This window comes from Tupaia chinensis, unplaced genomic scaffold, assembly GCF_000334495.1.
Source record: "Tupaia chinensis unplaced genomic scaffold, TupChi_1.0 Scaffold000091_1, whole genome shotgun sequence".
Lineage (NCBI taxonomy): Eukaryota > Metazoa > Chordata > Mammalia > Scandentia > Tupaiidae > Tupaia > Tupaia belangeri.
Genome location: NW_006159553.1, coordinates 779,243 through 797,773, shown reverse-complemented (window position 1 = coordinate 797,773; position 18,531 = coordinate 779,243). Strand labels below are relative to the sequence as shown.

The following is an 18,531-nucleotide window of genomic DNA, read 5'->3' as shown; positions in this document are numbered from 1 at the left end:
AATAGTGCACTTGCAGTCTTAAATCACCACAGTGAGAGGAAGCATGCGTTATTGGCCTCAGTGGTTCCCACGAATGTAGTATCTCTCCAAGTATCTCTCCGGGTGGATGTCAGGATTATACCATGAATGAGCACCTTGCACCATGCCTGGTACGCAGCGTGAACTCAGAAACATTAGGTGAACTGGGGTCAAGGTATAAAAAGATCTTCTGAATTTCCCTTCTCATATTGCATTCTTGGCCAAGGATTTGCCATCCAGGGCCGTGGAAAGAAAAGTTCTTTAACCTGGAAAATCATTTGTGATATCCTTAGAGCAGAATGATGAGTCCTGTCCACTGAAGTGGCCCACATAGGTGTACCGAGGGCCTAGGACAGAGCCAATGCATTCATACTTCAATGTGTTCAGATTTATTTTAATATATGGAGAAAAACTTACTACCAAAATTAAAACTTATACCACCAGAATAGTCATCAGCAAAATTTTTTCTCCAAAACGATGGTCCGTTGGGCTAGCACGTGGCATAGAGGTGAAGGTAGCTGGGTCCCACATTGCCAATCGCATGGTTCCAGTACTGGACCCAGTGGCTTTCAAAGTGCATGTGCAAAATCCCAAGAGGATGAAGGAGAAGTGGTGTGGGTTATCCCCCCTGGGAGCTGCTTTCTCTATTTGTCTGTCTCTCAGTCTCTCTCCCTCTCCCTCTCTTTCTGTCTCTAGTAAATGCATACATCCTATAGCAAAAATGAAAAAAAAAAATCTGGCCCATCTTCAGCCTGTAGGTTATGGGTCCCACACTAAAGCACTGTGGACACTTGTAGATGGCCTCTGTGGTGGTTAGAGGTCCACTGGTGTGAAATCTGTGCTATAGGGTGTTTTACAATCTGTTTCCCCGTGGCCTTTTAACACTATTGGGCAAGGTCCAGGCTGTTTCTGAATCATACACCTATGAACCTTCCATTCATGTTCCAGTTAGGGAGTGGGCTACATTTTAGATTCTAAACTAACTTTTATGGCCTTAAGGAGTGAACGTAGAGCCAGTACCCTGATTGGCAAATGTGTTTTATCCTTTGTACCATCTCCAATTGATTGGTTCTGGTTGCCTCCAGTGCTGTCTTAAGGAGGCATCTGTGCTACATCGGGGCTCAGCCTGGAGCAGCTCTGGGATTGATTAGCAATGTCTGTCATGGCCTTTGGAGGGACAGTTACCCCTATATTTGCAATTCTCTGCTTTTAATATGTCCTGAACTCCTCTGTGCTCTCTGTACTTTAGCTCTTGTAAAATGATTTTTAATACTAACAGGTGATTGTACATATGAGGTGGGGCATCACAAGAGGGAACAGGTAGATTCCACTTTAAGAAAACTTACCATGAGAAAATGCAGATTTGCAAACTACATAAATCTGGAGCCAATTATTTCCATTACAGAAAAGATTCCATGAAGGGTTCCTTTAAATAGCGAGCTCCCCTACTGCATTAAAATGATGATTCAATTTACAAAAATTCACTTTGCATGCAACTCTTCAGGACCGACCGTGTCTGAGGAGTCGAGCAAGCCACACCTGATTTTTTAAAACCACGGCCTAAATAATGTCCAGGATGGCCGCAGACATATCTTGAGTCTCTTGGTAATTCCCACCCTCTTCAGACTTCCTTCTTACTTCCTGTCCCAGAGTGTTGAGTAGACAATCTGGGTGGTGGTCAACAGCTGCTGGCTTCCACCCTGACACGGCTGTGTTTCATTAGCGGGTAAACTGATTGCTCCGAGTATGTTTATGTGTGGGTGTGGTTGTGCAAGTCTGTGCACTCCGTGTGCTTTGTATGTAGATGCAGATACACAAAAGTCATTATCTCACTCTCAGCCCAACCTAAATTCGTTCCTGCTGTAAGAGTTATAAATGGAAGGTTCCAATCGCTTAGTGGATATGGCCATTTGGTAATATCTGCCCCGGATTCCGGCTCCCCGTCCTCTCTGTGTTTGTTTATACGTTATTTACCCTCGCATCAGAAAACTTCCCCAGACTCTGGGCCTGAGTCCCATTATCCAGACATGGAACCTTCCTCTTCCTCTGCAGCCTAAAAAGCCCCAAATGGTTTTCTGATTTAGCAAATTAAATATAATCTGACTCTTGTGGCAAGCTATGAAATTCCCAACCAACAGACTCTCCCACTAAATATATAACATACACAACATCTAAAAGTATCACCGATCTAGCATGAACTTGAATTACAGAGGCATTCAGTGCCCCTTGGGGAAGATCACCAGCCTCTTCCCAGGCACTCAAAATTGGGCAGTTTTCCAATGGACCATAAAGCTCCCAAGAGTGCTGACTGGCATGCGTGTTTGAGTTTCCATGGCTCTGTAAAAGCAACTTAATCCAGGGAAGAGTACCTGAAAGAGATAGTATCTTTCCTTTCCCCCACGATGGCCTTCCCCCACACTGAATCACGCTAGTAACTTCTCAGGCCCAGAGCACAAGTGCCACTTCTGTTTCATCTCTGGTATTTAAAAAATCTCACCCCCCCAGTTTTTCCCAGGAATATTTTTTTAACAGACACGTCTTTATTTTTCTGTTGGAAAAAGCAACTAAAACAGAAACAGTGAACACATCAGCTCTATGCAGACACTGTCTTTCAACCTACAAGCATCAGTCCCTTTTGCGACAAAAGCTCTCAGGCTGGTGAGCTGTCAGGTAGCTCTTTTCCTCCCGTCTTCCCAGGCTTATTGGCTTGAGCCAAGGGTCCTCCCTGATACTGGGCTGTGATGGCCGCATAGGTACAGCCATAGATGGCGGCCGCCAGCATCATCAGACACAGGATCCCACACACAACCCCAGTGATGATGACGGTGGCAACGGCATGGCGCAGATTGGTTGGCCTTGGCTTGGGTTTGAACTCACACTCCAAGGAGTCTCGATCCCCAAAGCTGTGGTCCTCAGGAGACCTTGGGCTGGCCCTGTGGGCAGAGCCAGGCTGCTGATCCTGCAAGGACACCACTCCTGGAGGCAGAAGAGGGCAAGGCGGGTACAGCTCGTGAGGGATTTTCAGAAGGTCCTTTCCCTTCCAGATGTCTGGCGACTCACAGATGGCGCCATCTGTTATTCCCCCTTTAAAAAGGCAAAGTCAAAGGGTGAGAACAGAGCCTGATAGAGCTAAACTCCACCATCCTCCATGTGCCAAAACATAGGAGATGAGATTGATGAAGGACCATTTCCCACCCCACCTCTCCCCCGTCAAAGAAGTCAGTGACTATAGTTTATGATTTTAGGGTTTCTAAACTGGTTAAATGCCAGTCAGCAGATGGCATGGTGGTTAAGGGGCTAGACTCCCACATGGCCGGCTACAGTTCAAATCCCAGTCCTGGTGGCTTGCTCGCTCGCTCTCTCTCTCTCTCCCTCCCCCTCTCTCTCCCTCCCTCCCTCTCTAGTGAGCATGTATGCTCTGTAGCAAATTTTAAAATAATAATAATAATGATAAATAAATAATTCTTTATAAGTAAATAGATTAAATGCTAAGAATCCCACATGCTACATTGGCAATTACTTATGACCAAGAATTCATGAGAGGCCAAGTTACCTCTCCGTTATCTAAACACGGAAGGAAGAATGATGCAAAGAGTGGAGTTAGGGGCCAGCATCAGGGGTACTACTGCCCCCCAGCTTTCCTGCTGTGCACCTCCTTATAAGCCCCACCAAACAAGGAGTCTTTTGTACCAGACTTCCATTGGGAATTGAAGAGAAAATAGAAATTGGTTGTTGAGATGTTATGTGCTAATTACAAAGATCCCTGTGTCTGCCAGCTCTGTTCCGTGATGCCAGGTGAGAGGGGGACTGGACTTCTGAATGTCTTGTGTCTCTGAGGAGCTGACAGTTCTATTAGTTCAGTTCACGGAATTAGGGCAATGAATGCATCTCCTCAGGACTCGAAACGTTTACTACTTCGAGTATTGAACTTTCCGACGGGTTATTAAACCCAGTTTTCGTTCCCTGTGAGGCAGTTGATTTCCTTGGATGTGTGACTACCGCCGTTCAGGGGGAATTGAGGCGCTGGAGAATTCTTTTCTAAAGGAGCCCTAGGGTCCAGCCACGGTGGCACAGGTAGTAAGTTACCACTGCACAATTCCGGAGCCACATGGGAAGCCCAGGTTCAGATCCTGGGTGGGCCTGAACCTGCTGGGTACGCCCATGATCCTGGCTGACTGGGAGCCTGGAGGTGGACTGTGGTGTGGTGAGACCCTGTTGGGGCAACTTCTCTCTCTCTCTCTCTCTTTTTCTCCATTTCTCGCTCTTAAAAAACTGTGCTAAATAAGGAGCCAGCAGTTGGCATGGTGGTTAAGGTGTTGGACTCCCACATGGTCAACCATGGTTCAAGCTCTGGACCTGGTGGCTTAAAAATCACACTGGGTGTGTATGCATATGTGCCCAAAATCCCAAGAGGAGAAGGGATTGAGATGTGGCCATTGCCCTCTGAGGGGTGATTTTTCGCTTTCCCTCTCCGTCTGACTCTGTCTGGCAAGTGCACATGCCTTATGACAGAAATCTAAAAAAGATAAGAGAAAGAAAAATCATTAACCGAAAGCACTAGTCTAACAGACTTTATGCCACTATTTGTCCATTTGCTGTTTGACTATGGGAAAATAAACTTATCTGGCTGAATTTTCTACCATTAAAACGTGGTATTTGTGCCTGATTTCACAGTTTACAAAGCACTGTGAGAAAAGGGCTCTATTCTGTGGAAACACTTAAGTCTTATTCAGACTCACACAGGCCATGAGTGGGTGAATTGACACACCAACTCACTCCTCCCGCTTAGTCCCAGCTGTCCCCACTGTGCTCTCCACCTCTGTCCACTTCGTCCTCCCTGGCATGTCCTGAGGTCAGAGGAGAAGGCAGTTTGGTCCCCTGATCATCTGCCCGTAAGCCCTTTGACTAGGCTGGACGCCCCCATGACTTGTGCTCCTGGCCTGTTGTAAACACCTGCCCCGGGGAGGTGGCTGTGAAGACTGGTACCACACTTAGAAAAGTTACTTTAGAGAGTCTTTTTCCCCCCATATACCAGAGGATATGTGTGCACATAGGACAGAGAAAGAAAGCCCTCCCAAAAGGTCTGGTTACACCACAATCCTTTTTCCTATAATTCTCCATCCCATCAGGGTCCTGGGCATACCTGGTATATTTTATTCAAACCTCCAGGGTCAGGACTTGAAACCCAGTTAGCCACGTGGGATCTGGCTTCCTCTGTACTTAACCACTTAACCACTTTGCTATGGGGCCAGCCTCGGAGATTGTTAATATACGCAGTAAGGGAATTATAAATTACACCAGAAAGACCCATGCAGAGGTCATGACTGCAATATTCTTAGCACCTCCCCTTGCGTGGTGCTTCTAAGATCCGGAATGCTTTTACATTCACTCTGTCTGAGCCTCATAAGCCAACTCCTAGTGTTCCTGCAGCAGATAGAGCCACACTGGAGGGCAAGGTTATCCCGCGGCCCAGACACACTGGGGCAGCTGCAGCTCATGTCCCCCTTGCTGGCGTTGCTCAAAACTGAACCATCCATCATTGGAGGCTCTTGGGCTCCTCCTGGCTTCTTCAGCAATTTATCGAGCCAAGAGTCTCAACTTGAAAGCAAAAAGGGAAAAGAGAAACTCCCTCGTTTCCAGATTTATATGAGGCCAGAGGTATAGGGCAGATATTCCAGAGGAATCTGAGGTGCCATCAGGCTGTGCTGAGATTGAGGATCCTTGCCTGTGGACCATTTCATTTCTCCACACTTGGCCATCAGAGCTGTTGCTAGGGGGCTTGCAGCAAGGCAGAAGGCCAGAGAGACAGAGACAGAGCATGGGGCTTCAAAGTAGTAATGACGTTTACCTCGGCCCAAGGACACTGAGACTTCCACCAGCGAAGCACAGACACTGCCGTGGACTGGCTGTTCCATTGCTGACTCATTCCTAGACTGGCATGCTTTGCTCAGTCACTCCAGGCCTAGGAACTATCTTTCTTGGGACCAGCAGGTAGCATGGTGGTTAAGGCACTGGACTCCCACATGCCTAACTGCAGTTTGAGTCCTGGACATCTTGGCTCGCTCGCTCTCTCTCTCTCTCTCTCTCTCTCTCATGAGCATAAATGACCTGTAGCAAATTATTGGGTCATTGGAAAAGTCATGATGCATTTTTGCATAGAAAAACACAGAAAAGTATGTCATGACTTTTCTGACAACTCAATAAAAATGATAATAGTAATGATTAATAAAATTAAATAAATAATGATAAAAAATACTATCTCCAGTTCCATGTTTTCTGCTTATAAGTATTAGGGTGGGGACCACAGCCTGGACCCAGAGCCAAGGACATAGGCTGTGGCCTGGGAATGACTGGAAGACAAGAACTCCATGGCCTTCCATGCAGCAGTGTTCCCAGCCACTATTCACCCCACCCCTCACCATTGACCCAAGGCCATGACCCAAGAGACAAATCTGTCCTTACAGCAAAGGTCTCACTCCCTTCAACATGTGTATGAGCTGGCAGTGCAAGACGCTTCAGTACCTGATTCTGGCCTTGAATCTGCACGCTATTTAGCCGTGCAACCCTGAAGTTCCTTGACCACATCGTGCCTCTGCCTGCTCATCGGGAAAGTGGGAAAGGGATAGAATAAAATCCACTTCCCAAGATAGCTCGGAAGACTCCGTTTGGTAGAGGATGTTAAGTATTTAGCATAATTACCTAGCCCAGAGGTAATGTTTAATAAAGTTAGATGTTAGCATAAAGATGCTTTTCTGTTTTCATGAGTAGAGAGAAAGGAATTTTTAGACCTCTGTGAGGCTGACCCTATGGATAGGGGTTAAGAGTACCAGATCTCACATGGCTGACCGTGCTGTTCAGATCCAACACTGGTGGCTTGAAAACCATGCCAGTCATGTGTGCATGTATGCCACAGATCCTGACGGAATGGAGGAATAGAGGAGAAGGGATCGTAGAGTGACCGTGCTCCACTGGGGTGCTTTCTTCCTCTCCCTCTCAGTCTCTCCCTGGCAGGTGCACACGCCCTCTGGCTAATAAAAGGTCTGAGTGTCTTTTTGTAGGAGTTATATGGTTCCGTATTCACCAAAGCACATCTCTCTGCCTGAAAGACAGTTTCCCCATTCTTTGTGGTCAGCGTGAGACCACGTGACTGAGCTTTGACCAGTGGAACCTACAACTGAACTTCCAAGCCACCAGACCCCAGGGCAGTCCGCCAGGCACTCTGTTCTCATTTGGTGGTGATGTTAGTGGCCATGTGACAAAGTTGATGGCATCACAATCTGGCAGGGGCTTCTGTCCCTGAATAACCGTGTGAAATGCAGACCTGCCCCTGTGTCCCTCAAACTCTGATCCATGAGTGACAGGCTTTTCCTGTGTTTGTAGCTGAGGGCTGGGCTGTTCATTTGCCTGCTAGCCTGCCTGAGGAGTACCTTCAGTATCTGCATTGGGTTATGTACTGTTTTATTTTTTAAAAAATATTTATTTAATTTTATGTATTATTATTATTATTTAATATTTTCAATAGAGCATGAGCGCTCACCAGAGAGAGGGAAAGTGAGAAAGCAAGCCACCAGGTTCAAGACTCAAACCACAGTGGACCATGCAGGTGTCTAGGGCCTTAACCACCATGCCATCTAGTGGCTCTGTATTTTTTTTTAAGCTTTGATTAATATCTGTTCTCATATTTTACCTTTAATCAGCATATCCATAAGCAGCCTGTCTCCCATGTATTAGTTTTTTTTTGGGGGGGGGAGGATTTTGTAGGTCTCATTACCCCCAAATGACGTACTTTCCTCTGCAGAAAGGCTGTTGCCTGTGTCGTGCAGCTCTGCCATCAGCGGGCACCGAGCTGCATCACTAAACCTGAGGCCCGCCATGGGCTCCGGAACCCTGTGGCTTAGAGCTGCCAGTGTCCACCTAGTGACACTGAGCACCAGCGAAGGGTATTACTGGGCTCCATGACCACCGGCAAGTTTGTGGCACAGTAAGGGGAACTTTCTCTCTCCCCACGTTGCTTCTAGTGTCCTGAGCTTAGGAACTTTTTCCCCCTGGGGAAAAAGTTTGTGGCCACACCAAAATCCCTTCTCCTCCATGCTCTTCTCAGGATTTTGGGCACACACACACAGCACCTGGCATGATTTTTCAAGCCACTGACTGCGTCTGGGACTTGAACCACACAGTTGGCTATATGGGTTCCAACTGCCTTAGCCACTGTGCCACCTGCTGACCTGAGAACTTTTTTAAATCAAGAAACTTCCTTCTTTGAAGACAATTCTCATCTTGAAATGGTTTAGATCATTCTTACGATACATTTAGAACCCATAGTCTAAGCCACCCACCTCTGGATGGAAAGGGTTTTATTTCAAGCTCATGTAAAAGGTTGCCACATAGTATGTCTCCTATTGGAGGTCAGCGTGAACACGGGCAGGTCAGCAGTGTGCTACTTGCTATTCTGTTGTTAAGGATCTTAGGTCAGTATTACATATTTGAAGCCATGGAACCACTGCAACCCTCCAGAGTCTGTTGACTCCTTCATGCATGGCTGTAGCTCTTTGATCTTCTTGAGCTATGGGCTCAAATACAGACCCCCCCCAAGCCTGCAATACCCCTCAGCTGACCTCTCAGCCGACCACCTCCCCCACACACCCACATGCTTGCCCCTCTTCCCAGTCTCCTCTTATCAGCTAAAGGCATCATCATTTATCTGGCTACCCCTGGAGGCAAACCAAAATGGAATTCCTGGGTCAACCATATCACAGTGGTAAGGGCTATGTGGAGGCAGCTGGATCCCACATGGCTGACAGCAGTCTGAATCTCAGCCCTGGCAGCTTGAAAATACATTGGCATGTGCACATGTGCCAGGATCCTGGTGGAATGGAGAAATGGAAGAAAGGGGATTGCAGCGTGACCATGCCCCATGGAAGGGTGTTTTCTCTGTCTTCCTCTCTTTCCTGTGTGCATGCACCAGCTGACATTTTTTTTAACAGTAGGATTTCCAATCATTGTGCCCTTGCTTTGTCTCCCACTCTAACCCACTAGCAGTTTCCATTAGTTCAGTATTCCAAATATCTCCTGAAATTGATCCCTTCTCAGCACCCTACTTTGGACCACCCTGGCAATCACCTTCTCCCTCATTTCCCTGGATCTTCTTCCGCAGCCCCTGGTCTGCCCTCCCAAGAGTTGTCAGAGTGACCTTTCACAGTCTAATCGGATCACGCTGTTACCCAAAAACTCTCCGCAGTATATCCATGTCACTGAACATAGAATGCACGTGCCTTTGACCGCTCTGCCTGTTCCTGCAGAGGCATGTTGCCTGGTCCCATGTCCACCTCCCCAGCCCTTTCCTCTGTCCTGGCCCTCTGGTCTGTGGTCCAGACAAGCTTTCTCCCTCGTCAGGCCCTTTGCATTTTCTGTCCTTTCTCCCAGTCATCTCATGGCTCGTTCCTCCCCATTGGGGTCTACTCACCCATGGTCATCCTATCTAAAATGAGGTGCCATCCCACCACTCTCTGTCCGGCTTTTCTTGTCTACTGCCCTTTTCTCAGTGCCTAGGACAGTGCCTGGCATGCACTGATGGAAGGTATTCAAGGGTAGGAGTAAACTGAGTGATGCTGGGAGTGAGCAGGAGAAAGGCACTGGATGGAAGGGGGTGTAAGGAAGAATATAGGGCCAAACCCCAAAGCCATGCATTCTGCTCCCACTCTGTGATTTTGGAGAAGCACTGGCCCTCTCTGGGCCTCTTTTTCCTGCTGGTAATAGGAATGAACCACCTTTTGCATAAACGGGCCTGATAGTAGATCCTCTAAGCATTGCAATACAGCCTCTATCACAAGCACTCGACTTTGCTTTGGAGTGCCAAGCCCCCCTCAGTGTGTTCCAGTGAAACTCAGTTTACAAAAACAGGAGGTAGGCTGGACATGGCCCTTAACCCGTAGTTTGCTGATCTCTGGTGATTTTTAGAGCTCCTCATCATTAATATTTGGGGAGCTCTTGCTTTGCTTTGGCATCTGGTTAAAAAAAAAAAAAAGCGAGTCACTTTAGAGAGGTCCTAGTGTCCTAATTTCAATAACATTGATATTTGTGTTGTGTGGGAAAGACTGACAGATGTCAAATGCATAAGAAGACCAAGAGGGAGCAGTGCCCAGGAGTGGTAGCCATGCTCCTGTTTGGATCACATGAAAGTTAGACTCTAGGGACCAGCAGTTAGCATAATGGCTATGTCGCTGGACTCCGTGGTTCGAGTCCCAGACCCGGTGGCTTAAACTCACGACGGATGCATGTGCGTGTCTGCCCAAGCTCCCGAGAGGAGAATGGAGGAGAAGGGATTGTGGCGTGGCCATCCCCCCTGGGGGGTGATTTCTCGCTTTCTGTCTCTCTGTCTCTCTCTGTCTGGCGAGCGCACGCGCCCTATAGCAAAAACCTCTCCAAAAAAAAAAAAAAATAAAAAAAGTAAGAATCTAGAGCCACTTTGAGGGGAGAGTTATTCAGGAAATGACCGACTCCTCCTTCCAAAGGGCATACTTTCCAGCTAAGCAACTTCAGATTATTTTAGTCTAATAAAGGGAAAATTATCTTGGGGCATCATATTTACAGTCAAATTGAAATATCTAAATTTAAATATCCTCTAATGACTCGCTTGCCTCTTTTGTCACACTGTGAAATGACATCAATGTGGAAGAACTTAAATGTGTCCCTTGTGCACTCCCAAGGTTCTTTCTAATGCAGAGGACAGAAGAGGGTCATCCCAGATGGTCACCCCCATTGGGGGCTTCCATGGAGACATTACTGACCGTTATAGATAAATTTCTCCAGCCAGAGTTTAAGACCCAGCAAGTGGCAATTACATTTCCAGAGGTTGTCCTTGAGAAACAGAAGCCTCACGCTGGGCATGGAGTCCAGGAGTCCACGATGCAGCAGCTGAAGCTGGTTTCGTTGAACTGCAAATACCGTCAGTTTCTCCCAGGGCTCATCCAGGGATGTGGGAAGGTGGCTGATGTTGTTTGATGACACATCAAGCTCCCTCAGCTGTGGGAGGGAGTGGAAAAATCTGCTTTCCAGGGATCGCAGGCAGTTCTGGGTCAGGTTTAAAACCTGCAGATGCCGAAGTCCATGGAAAGCCATGGGGGCCAGATGTGCAAGGGAGTTGTTGGACAAGTTCAAGGTCGTGAGCCGCGCCACCGACCTAAATGCAAAAGCAGGAAGCCAACGAATGTGGTTATCCTGTAAGTGCAACGTTAGAGTCTGAGGAGGCAGATCAGAAGGGATTTCAGCCAGACCCTGCCGGCTGCAGTCGACAGAACCTGAAGATGAGTGACAGCGGCACTTCTCGGGGCAGCCACTTATGATCGGGAGCAGGAGAATCAGGAACAACTCCCCTAGGACAAACAGAAAAGACTTGGGATAGAGACCCGTTTGTGAGGAGTGGCGTTGGCATTTTTCCCCCTTTGAATTCACAGTAATGTGATTCAGAACCAGGTCACTCCTGCAGCCTGGAAGAGACCATCTGTCCATCTCCATCTCTAGCGGAATCAGGCTAGACCGATTGCATCCCCGCTACCAGTAGTGAATGCGAAGTCTAGCTGCAGTTGGGAGCTAGCTATGCTTGGGGGCCTTGGGGAAGATACTTTCACAGAAACCAGGAGACGTAACTTAAGTATGGCAAATAGGAAGGTTAAAAAAAAATTGGGGGACACATGCCCCTGGCTGGCAGGGTGCAGCAGAATTTCTGGGACCAAACAAGTAGAAGAGTGATGGGGATCAGCCATGGTGGCGCAGTGGGAACATGGCCATCCACAGTGCTTAACCTCCCTGGGAAGGTTCTGGGTTTGCATCCCAAAGTCTTCCTAAGCACACAGGCGTGCGTGCCCATGATCCTGGCTGGGTAAGACTGAAGGTACATCATGGCACTAGATGCTGTTGGACGTGACCCTCTCTCCCCATCTCTACCTTTAAAAAAGGGAGATTTGGGGGCCAGCAGGTGGTGTAGTGGTTATAGTACTGACTCCCACATGGCCGACTGTGGTTTGAGTCCCAAATGTGGTTGCTTGAAAATCGTGCTGGGTACACGTGCCTGCATACTCAAAATCCCAGGAGGAGAATGGAGGAGGAGGAATTGTGGTATGGCCAACACCTCCCACCCCCCCCCGGGGGGGAGTGATTTCTCACTTTCCCTTTCACTGTCTCTTTTTAGTGAGCACACATGCCCTATGACAAAAAAACTTTAAAAAAAATAAGAAGAAGGATTTCAGATATTCACATTTCTGAAAAGTATGCCCCAGAGCAGTGCTTTCTTATAGGACTTTCTGTGGTGGTGGGAGTGGTCGGTGTCTGCTGGCCAGTACAGTAGCCACTAGCCATGGGTAGCTACTGAGCTGTTGATGTACACTGCTGCAACACGAAAATGAATTTGCATTTGTATTTGACTCTCGTTATTTTAAACATAATGGCCACATATGACTAGTGGTTACTGTGTTAGAGGATTAGACAGAGCAGGTCTGTCAGGGTAATTCATGAGTGACTGTTGCTTCTGCTACTTTGTGAGTCAAGAGATGTTAAAAATACAGTACCACATTAAGAATAATATGATCAAGACCAGCAGATGGCATAATGGTTATGCTGTTAGACTCCCACGTCCAACATGGTTCGAGTCTCAGACCCAGCAGCTTAAAACTCCCATCGGGCACATGCACGTGTGTGTGCGTGCCCAAGATCCCAAGAGGAGAATGGAGGAGAAGGGAATGCACCATGGCCATCCCCCTGGGAGGGGATTTCTTGCTTTCCATCTTTCTCTGTCTCTCTGGTGAACACAATGCCCTATAGCAAAGATCTCTCTCTCAACAATAAAAAAGAATAATATGATCAACACGTGACAATTCTGCTGTTCACTCACAGGTGAGCGTACTCCCTTTGTCTCTATCTTTCTTACTCAGAGAAGCGACACATTGCTGATGTAGTTGAACTCCCTACACAAGCGTCCTTTCCCCCAGCATTAGTGATATATTCCTCCAGATGTTTTATGAATGATAGTTAGGAGCAACAACAGGGCCAGCCGATGGTGTAGTGGTTGACTGCGTGGTTCAAGTCCCAGACCTGATGGCTTGAAAAACACACTGGGCATGTATGTGTGTGCACGCCTAAAGGTCCAAAAACAGGAGCGATAGAAAAGAGATAGTAGCATGACCGTCACTCATGGGGGTTGCTTTCTCACTTTCCCTTTCTCTCTCCCTCTCCCCCTCTGGTTTTTGTTTGTTTGTTTGTTTGTTTTGTGTGTGTGTGTGTGTGTGTGTGTGTGTTTCCTGCCTCTCTCCAGAGAACACATGCATCCTCTGGCATTTCTTTTCCTAAGTCAATTCAATAACTAGCAACAACAGCAAATAACCATTTTGAGCAAGTCACCATTCTAAGTGCTCTCTCTATATATATATGTATAGATTAATCCTTGTAAGGATGGTTCTATTATGATTCCCATTTCAAAGGTAAGGCTAGGAGGCTCAGAGAAGCTTTTGGGTACTGGGGAAAGTTACAGTGCATTTTTGCATTGGAAAACATAGAAAACTATGACTTTCCCAACGACCTAGTAAATCACTTGCCCAAGGTCATATAAGTAGGTAGCAAAGAGTTAAGCTCTGATTTGCACCCAATCTGTTTCTCGAGCTGTCAGAGTTCTTGTCCACCGTGGTTCACTGCTAGTCAGACACCTCTCTCCCCATGTGTCTTTCTCTCACACACACTATTTGTGTAGTGGTTTGTTTGTTTTTTTTTAAATTCACATAACTGCAATCATTTGTATGTCTCATTCTGCAGTTTGCTCTGTTTACTCAAAGCTGCTCTATCCACCTGGCTGGAAAGCTCATTCATTTCCCCGACGTGCAGTAGAGTGTTCCATGGTGAGCCCTCAGCCATGGGGAACGTGGGCAAGGGTCTCTGGAATCAAGGACCTTCTTGGGAGGGCCAAAAAGGATGCTGAGTTTGCATTTTCTTAGGTACTTCTAAGTCACCCTCTAAAGTAACGGCCTTACTCTTCTTTTTCCTGAGACTTGGATTTCAAAATATGGCAAACATCTGTCCAAGGCATTTTACTAAATTGATAGAGGAACGTGCTAGGGCCACACAGTAATACCCACAACTCTAAATAGTCATCTACTCCCAGCGAAAGCTCTTGAAAGAGCTTCGTTTGCTTGTTTGTTTGTTTGGAATCTTAACAAGAGAAATATACAGTATGGCTATCAGATGCATTTGGGACTGTTCTTTGTTTCTGGAACTGTCTACCGATGCAAACAGAGCTTTAGGGCAATTGGGAAGAGGTTCAGGGAGCCTTTTGAAGGAGATCCTGCTCCGTTTAATTTAGTTCAGAGGATACAAAACATTCTAATCCTTTTCCCCTTTCCAAAACATAGAGAGAAAAACCCTTGTTTTCCTTTCGATAATTTTGCAAATAATCTAAATGACTCCTTCAAAAGCCAACATGTCTTCCCCCTCAGAAATGAACCGGCATCCCTCACTTTAGCTCTGGGGCTCAAGCATTACTCAGTTGCAGGAAATCAATTTTCGAACCAGAAAACATTCTCTGTAGAATCCGCTCATTAACGAAAGCCTTGTCTTTCTGAGGTCACTCTTTGGTCCCACCCTCCCCCAAAGGGCCTAAAATATGAACTCCAGCTCCAAGCACCACATCTCTATGAAATGGCCCGTGACATGCCCACTGCGGGTTCACGTCATGGCTGCACACACGTCTCCGCCCCCTTCCTCTGCACCCAACACGGAGGACACATCAATCTTCTCACTCAGAGACACTTTTTACATCTGTCTGGTCCTTTTAGAAAAACGACTTGAAAATAGATTTCCTGCAGACACCTTTCCGAGGGGTTCCCATCCCTCTCTCAGACAGCTTTTCTGAGGGACGACAGAATTAATCACGGCTCACCTTTCATGGCTGAGTCTCCACGGCGTCCTTCCTAAACGCCCACCTCTATTAATTTGCCGAGCGACAAACTGAGAACATGGCAGCCTTGGTGCCCAGCTTCCCATTCGCCTCTTCTGAATCCTGCTTGAGCTTTTCTTCCATGCAGAAAACCGTTGTCGCTTTCAGGAGACCACTTATTTAAGCCGACTTCCCCCTTGTGTCCATCTGGCTGGGTTCGTTTTCTCTAAGAGGATCTTTTAATCGGGCTCCTTCTTCTTTCTTAAAGCCTCAGCCTCCCCCAGCTCACCCCTGCCTTTCCCATTCAGACAACGAGCCACAGAAAGAATGTTTGTCAAACCTTGGTGAACAGCTGTAGCATTCAAATATGACCCCGATGGCTCAGGCTTTTTGATTATTTAATCTGCTTGAAGTCCAGGGCACCAAAATAAAACTGGCTTCTTAATCCGTTCGTGGCTTCTGCATTCTGTTGACTTATTAACCATGCTATGTCAACCCTGATTGCACTGGAGGGGGGTGGGGGGTTGCTCGGCATGGATCCTCTATCGGGGGTCTAGCAACGGAGCCAGCAGGGTGTGTAATATGAGGACAAATTGGCCTGCTGGAGGCTGACACGGTCTCCACCATGCACGTCTTTGGTCATCGGAGGGTTATTCAGCCAACATCCGTGGGGATTAGCTGTGTTGACAGGGTCTTGATGCCCTGAAATTCATAGCCACGGTTTCCTTTAGTGGCCAGCACAACCTCATCTCCCTGCTGCTACAAATACTTCTCAGCTGCTCGGTACCTCCTCCCCACAGCCCCACCCCCAGTTGAACTGACCTTTTGGTTAGCGTTGGGAAGACTTCACCATCTCTCGTCGTTCCCCTGATGCTGAGGTTCTGGCCCTGTCCTCATTTTTCACATATAAAACAATGAAAGCACCCCGTGGGAATAGCAGGGTCAGTGAACTGTGACTCTTCTCTAATTGAGGCTGTTGGGAACTTTCCCACCAGAGGCTGGGACCGTGTCTTTGAATGGGCAAATCCCCTGCCATTTGTTGAGGTGAGGTTTCAATGCCCAAAGCTACCCTCCAACACCACGCCGGAAGGGTCTGCACACCCATAGCGATGACAGCCTTCCCTTTATCGAGCAGCATGGGGTGGGAGGCTTCACCCCAGGAGGCATGGCTGAGCAGTTGAGTGTGGGCTTCAGAATCAGAGGAGCCTGGGTCTGACTAGCAGCCCCACTGTCACCAGCGCCATGTCTCTGGGTGAGTGCCTTAGCCATGCAGAGCTTCATCTGTAATGTGACGGGGGTCCTCACTTCACAAGATTGTGCTCCCAGTGAAATGAAGCAGTATGAGTCACGGCCCAGAGAGGTGTTTTTTTGTTTGTTTGTTTGTTTGGTTGGTTGGTTTTTTTAAAGAGAGATGCATGTGCTCATTAATTCATCACAACTTAGCAAACACCTATGAACCTAACTCTCCCTCTAGAAACCAGAGAGTAACCAGTATCTTATACCCACCTGTGTGCCTCTCTCTTTCCCCAAGGATCAGAAAGAGCCAGATAGTAAATATTTTAGACACTGAGGGCCGAGCAGTCTCTGTTGCAACTACTCAGCTCTTGTTGCAATGCAAAAATGGCTAAGGACAATGCCTGCACAAATGTGCGTGCCTGTGCTCTAATAAAACTTTATTTACAAAACAGGTGGACATCTGGATCTATCCACAGGCTGTAGTTTGCAAACCCTGCTTTATCCTGTCTTCTGGCCACTGGTGTCCCTATTCCACCTTTCCACCTGCCACCCACCCCCCAATTCGCACACAACCAGACATCTCCTGTCCCCTCATCTATACAATGAAGGGGTTGGTATGATAATCTTCAGGGTTTCTTGTGTCTAAAACATCATCACTCTGGTCAGAAAACGTAAGTGGGCTTAAGGGGTCTTGGCAGACAGAATTTGAGTATTTCCTTGGATCCTAGGGGAGGTATTTAGCTGTGTCCTGCAAGACCCAACTAGGGTTCACATCTTTTGGATTCAGGCCTGAAAACAATGAACCCATCAAGAGCACAGTTGAGTATGAGAGGCCTGCAGTAAGCTGTGGTCAGTCAGGGACACCAACAGCGAAAACCAGGCTGTGTGGGTCGATGAGGAAGCACTCTTTCGTGCTGTGTATAACAAGCTGTGTGGTCTTGGGTGAGTCACAGGCTCTCTGAGGCTCAGCTTCCTGGATGTACCATGTCGCTAGCCCTCACTTATAGGAGACAGGAAAGATGATGTGCATAGCACAGGTCTAGTAAACAGATCGTCAAAAACAGTATCTCCTCTCAGCCGTGTGTTCTCTTAGTTCTCAGAGAGTCTGTGCTGGGGGGCTCCCACTTAAAGTGCAGTTATTCTTAGAACACATGGGGAACCCCCATGGCTGATGGATTTCTAGGACCAGTGGCTTCCTGCCCAAAGGGGTTCTTTGGTTCTGTCTCACTCCTGTTGACTCTAGATGGGCCACACACATGTGGACTGGAGGCTCTGGGACACATTGAAGGACTTTGGACAAGGAGGCTGATTGATTTATTCCATCTGACCTCAGCCACAAGAACAAAGGGAGCATGTGTGATCTGCATTGCTAAAGCGGGCAGCGGCTCCCAACCTTCATCCCTCCCTCAAACGAGCAGGCGCAAAAGTGACTAAGAGGAGATGCTGACTCTCAGCTCAGGCAAAGCCACTCCCTACAGGGAAAGGTTACACGGGGAGGGCTCTGGGCCCCAAGACCTAACAGGACCCCAGTTTCTCACAGGGGAGCTAACTGCAGATATACCCTCAGAGTAACATCGTAGTGACCTGCACACTGAGATTTCAAGCATGTCCTAGTTTCTGTGACATCCAAGGGAGCCTACGCAAAGTTCATGGAAAAATAGGATTAAAGTACGAGTTTATTTTAGTGCAAAGAAGTTGAAATCTATGCATACTTTTTAATAATATGCATTTTCCATGAGCTTTTGGAAGACCACCTCATATTCTTTTGCCCATTTTAAGTCAGAATGTTTTATTTTCTTAGAGAGATTTTTGCTAATGGGCGTGTGTGCTCACTGGAGACAGAAAGTGAGAAATCATCCCCTGGGGGGTTGGCCACACCACAGTCCTTTCTCCTCCATTCTCCTCTTGGGATTTTGGGCATGCATGCTCTCGCGCCCAGTGTGAGTTTCAAGCTGCCAGGTCTGGGACTCAGACCACGGTTGGCCATGTGGAAATCCAGTGCCCCAACCACCACATCACCTGCTGGCCCCTAGAATGTTTTCTAATATCAATTAGTCTACTTAACATTTACTTCCTTCTTCCCTTCAAAAAAAAATATGTATGTATGTATGTATATATTAACCCTTAAAATCGATGATGTCTTGAAAGCCAATATCTAATAGCTCTATCTCCCAAGTAGTATTATATTGCTATTTAAAAAGAAGTTAGTACTAAGAATGCCCGACTGGGAAGGTGTTCATAATAATGAATAGATGAGATAAAGCAATTTGAATAGGAGTTTCTATTGTTTAATCCCATTTATGTTGCCAAATAATGTTCGTGGTGGAGGATTTAACCCTATAAAATATGCCTTGGATTAT

At 47.1% G+C, this 18,531-nt stretch overlaps 2 protein-coding genes across 2 annotated transcripts in view; one reads left to right on the top strand and one right to left on the bottom strand.

The window, feature by feature from the left end:
* The window catches only part of CACNA2D3 (calcium voltage-gated channel auxiliary subunit alpha2delta 3), a 931,343-nt gene that overhangs the window by 787,320 nt on the left and 125,492 nt on the right, over window positions 1–18,531 (top strand). The window lies entirely within an intron of this gene.
* Window positions 2,669–18,531, bottom strand: part of LRTM1 (leucine rich repeat transmembrane protein 1) — a 35,280-nt gene continuing 19,417 nt past the window's right edge. The window contains exons 2-3 of the mRNA XM_006143062.1: window positions 10,806–11,409; window positions 2,669–3,102 (exon numbers count right to left, since the gene is read on the bottom strand). Coding sequence (XP_006143124.1) covers window positions 2,669–3,102; window positions 10,806–11,409 — 1,038 coding nt within the window. The remainder of the gene's footprint in view (window positions 3,103–10,805; window positions 11,410–18,531) is intronic.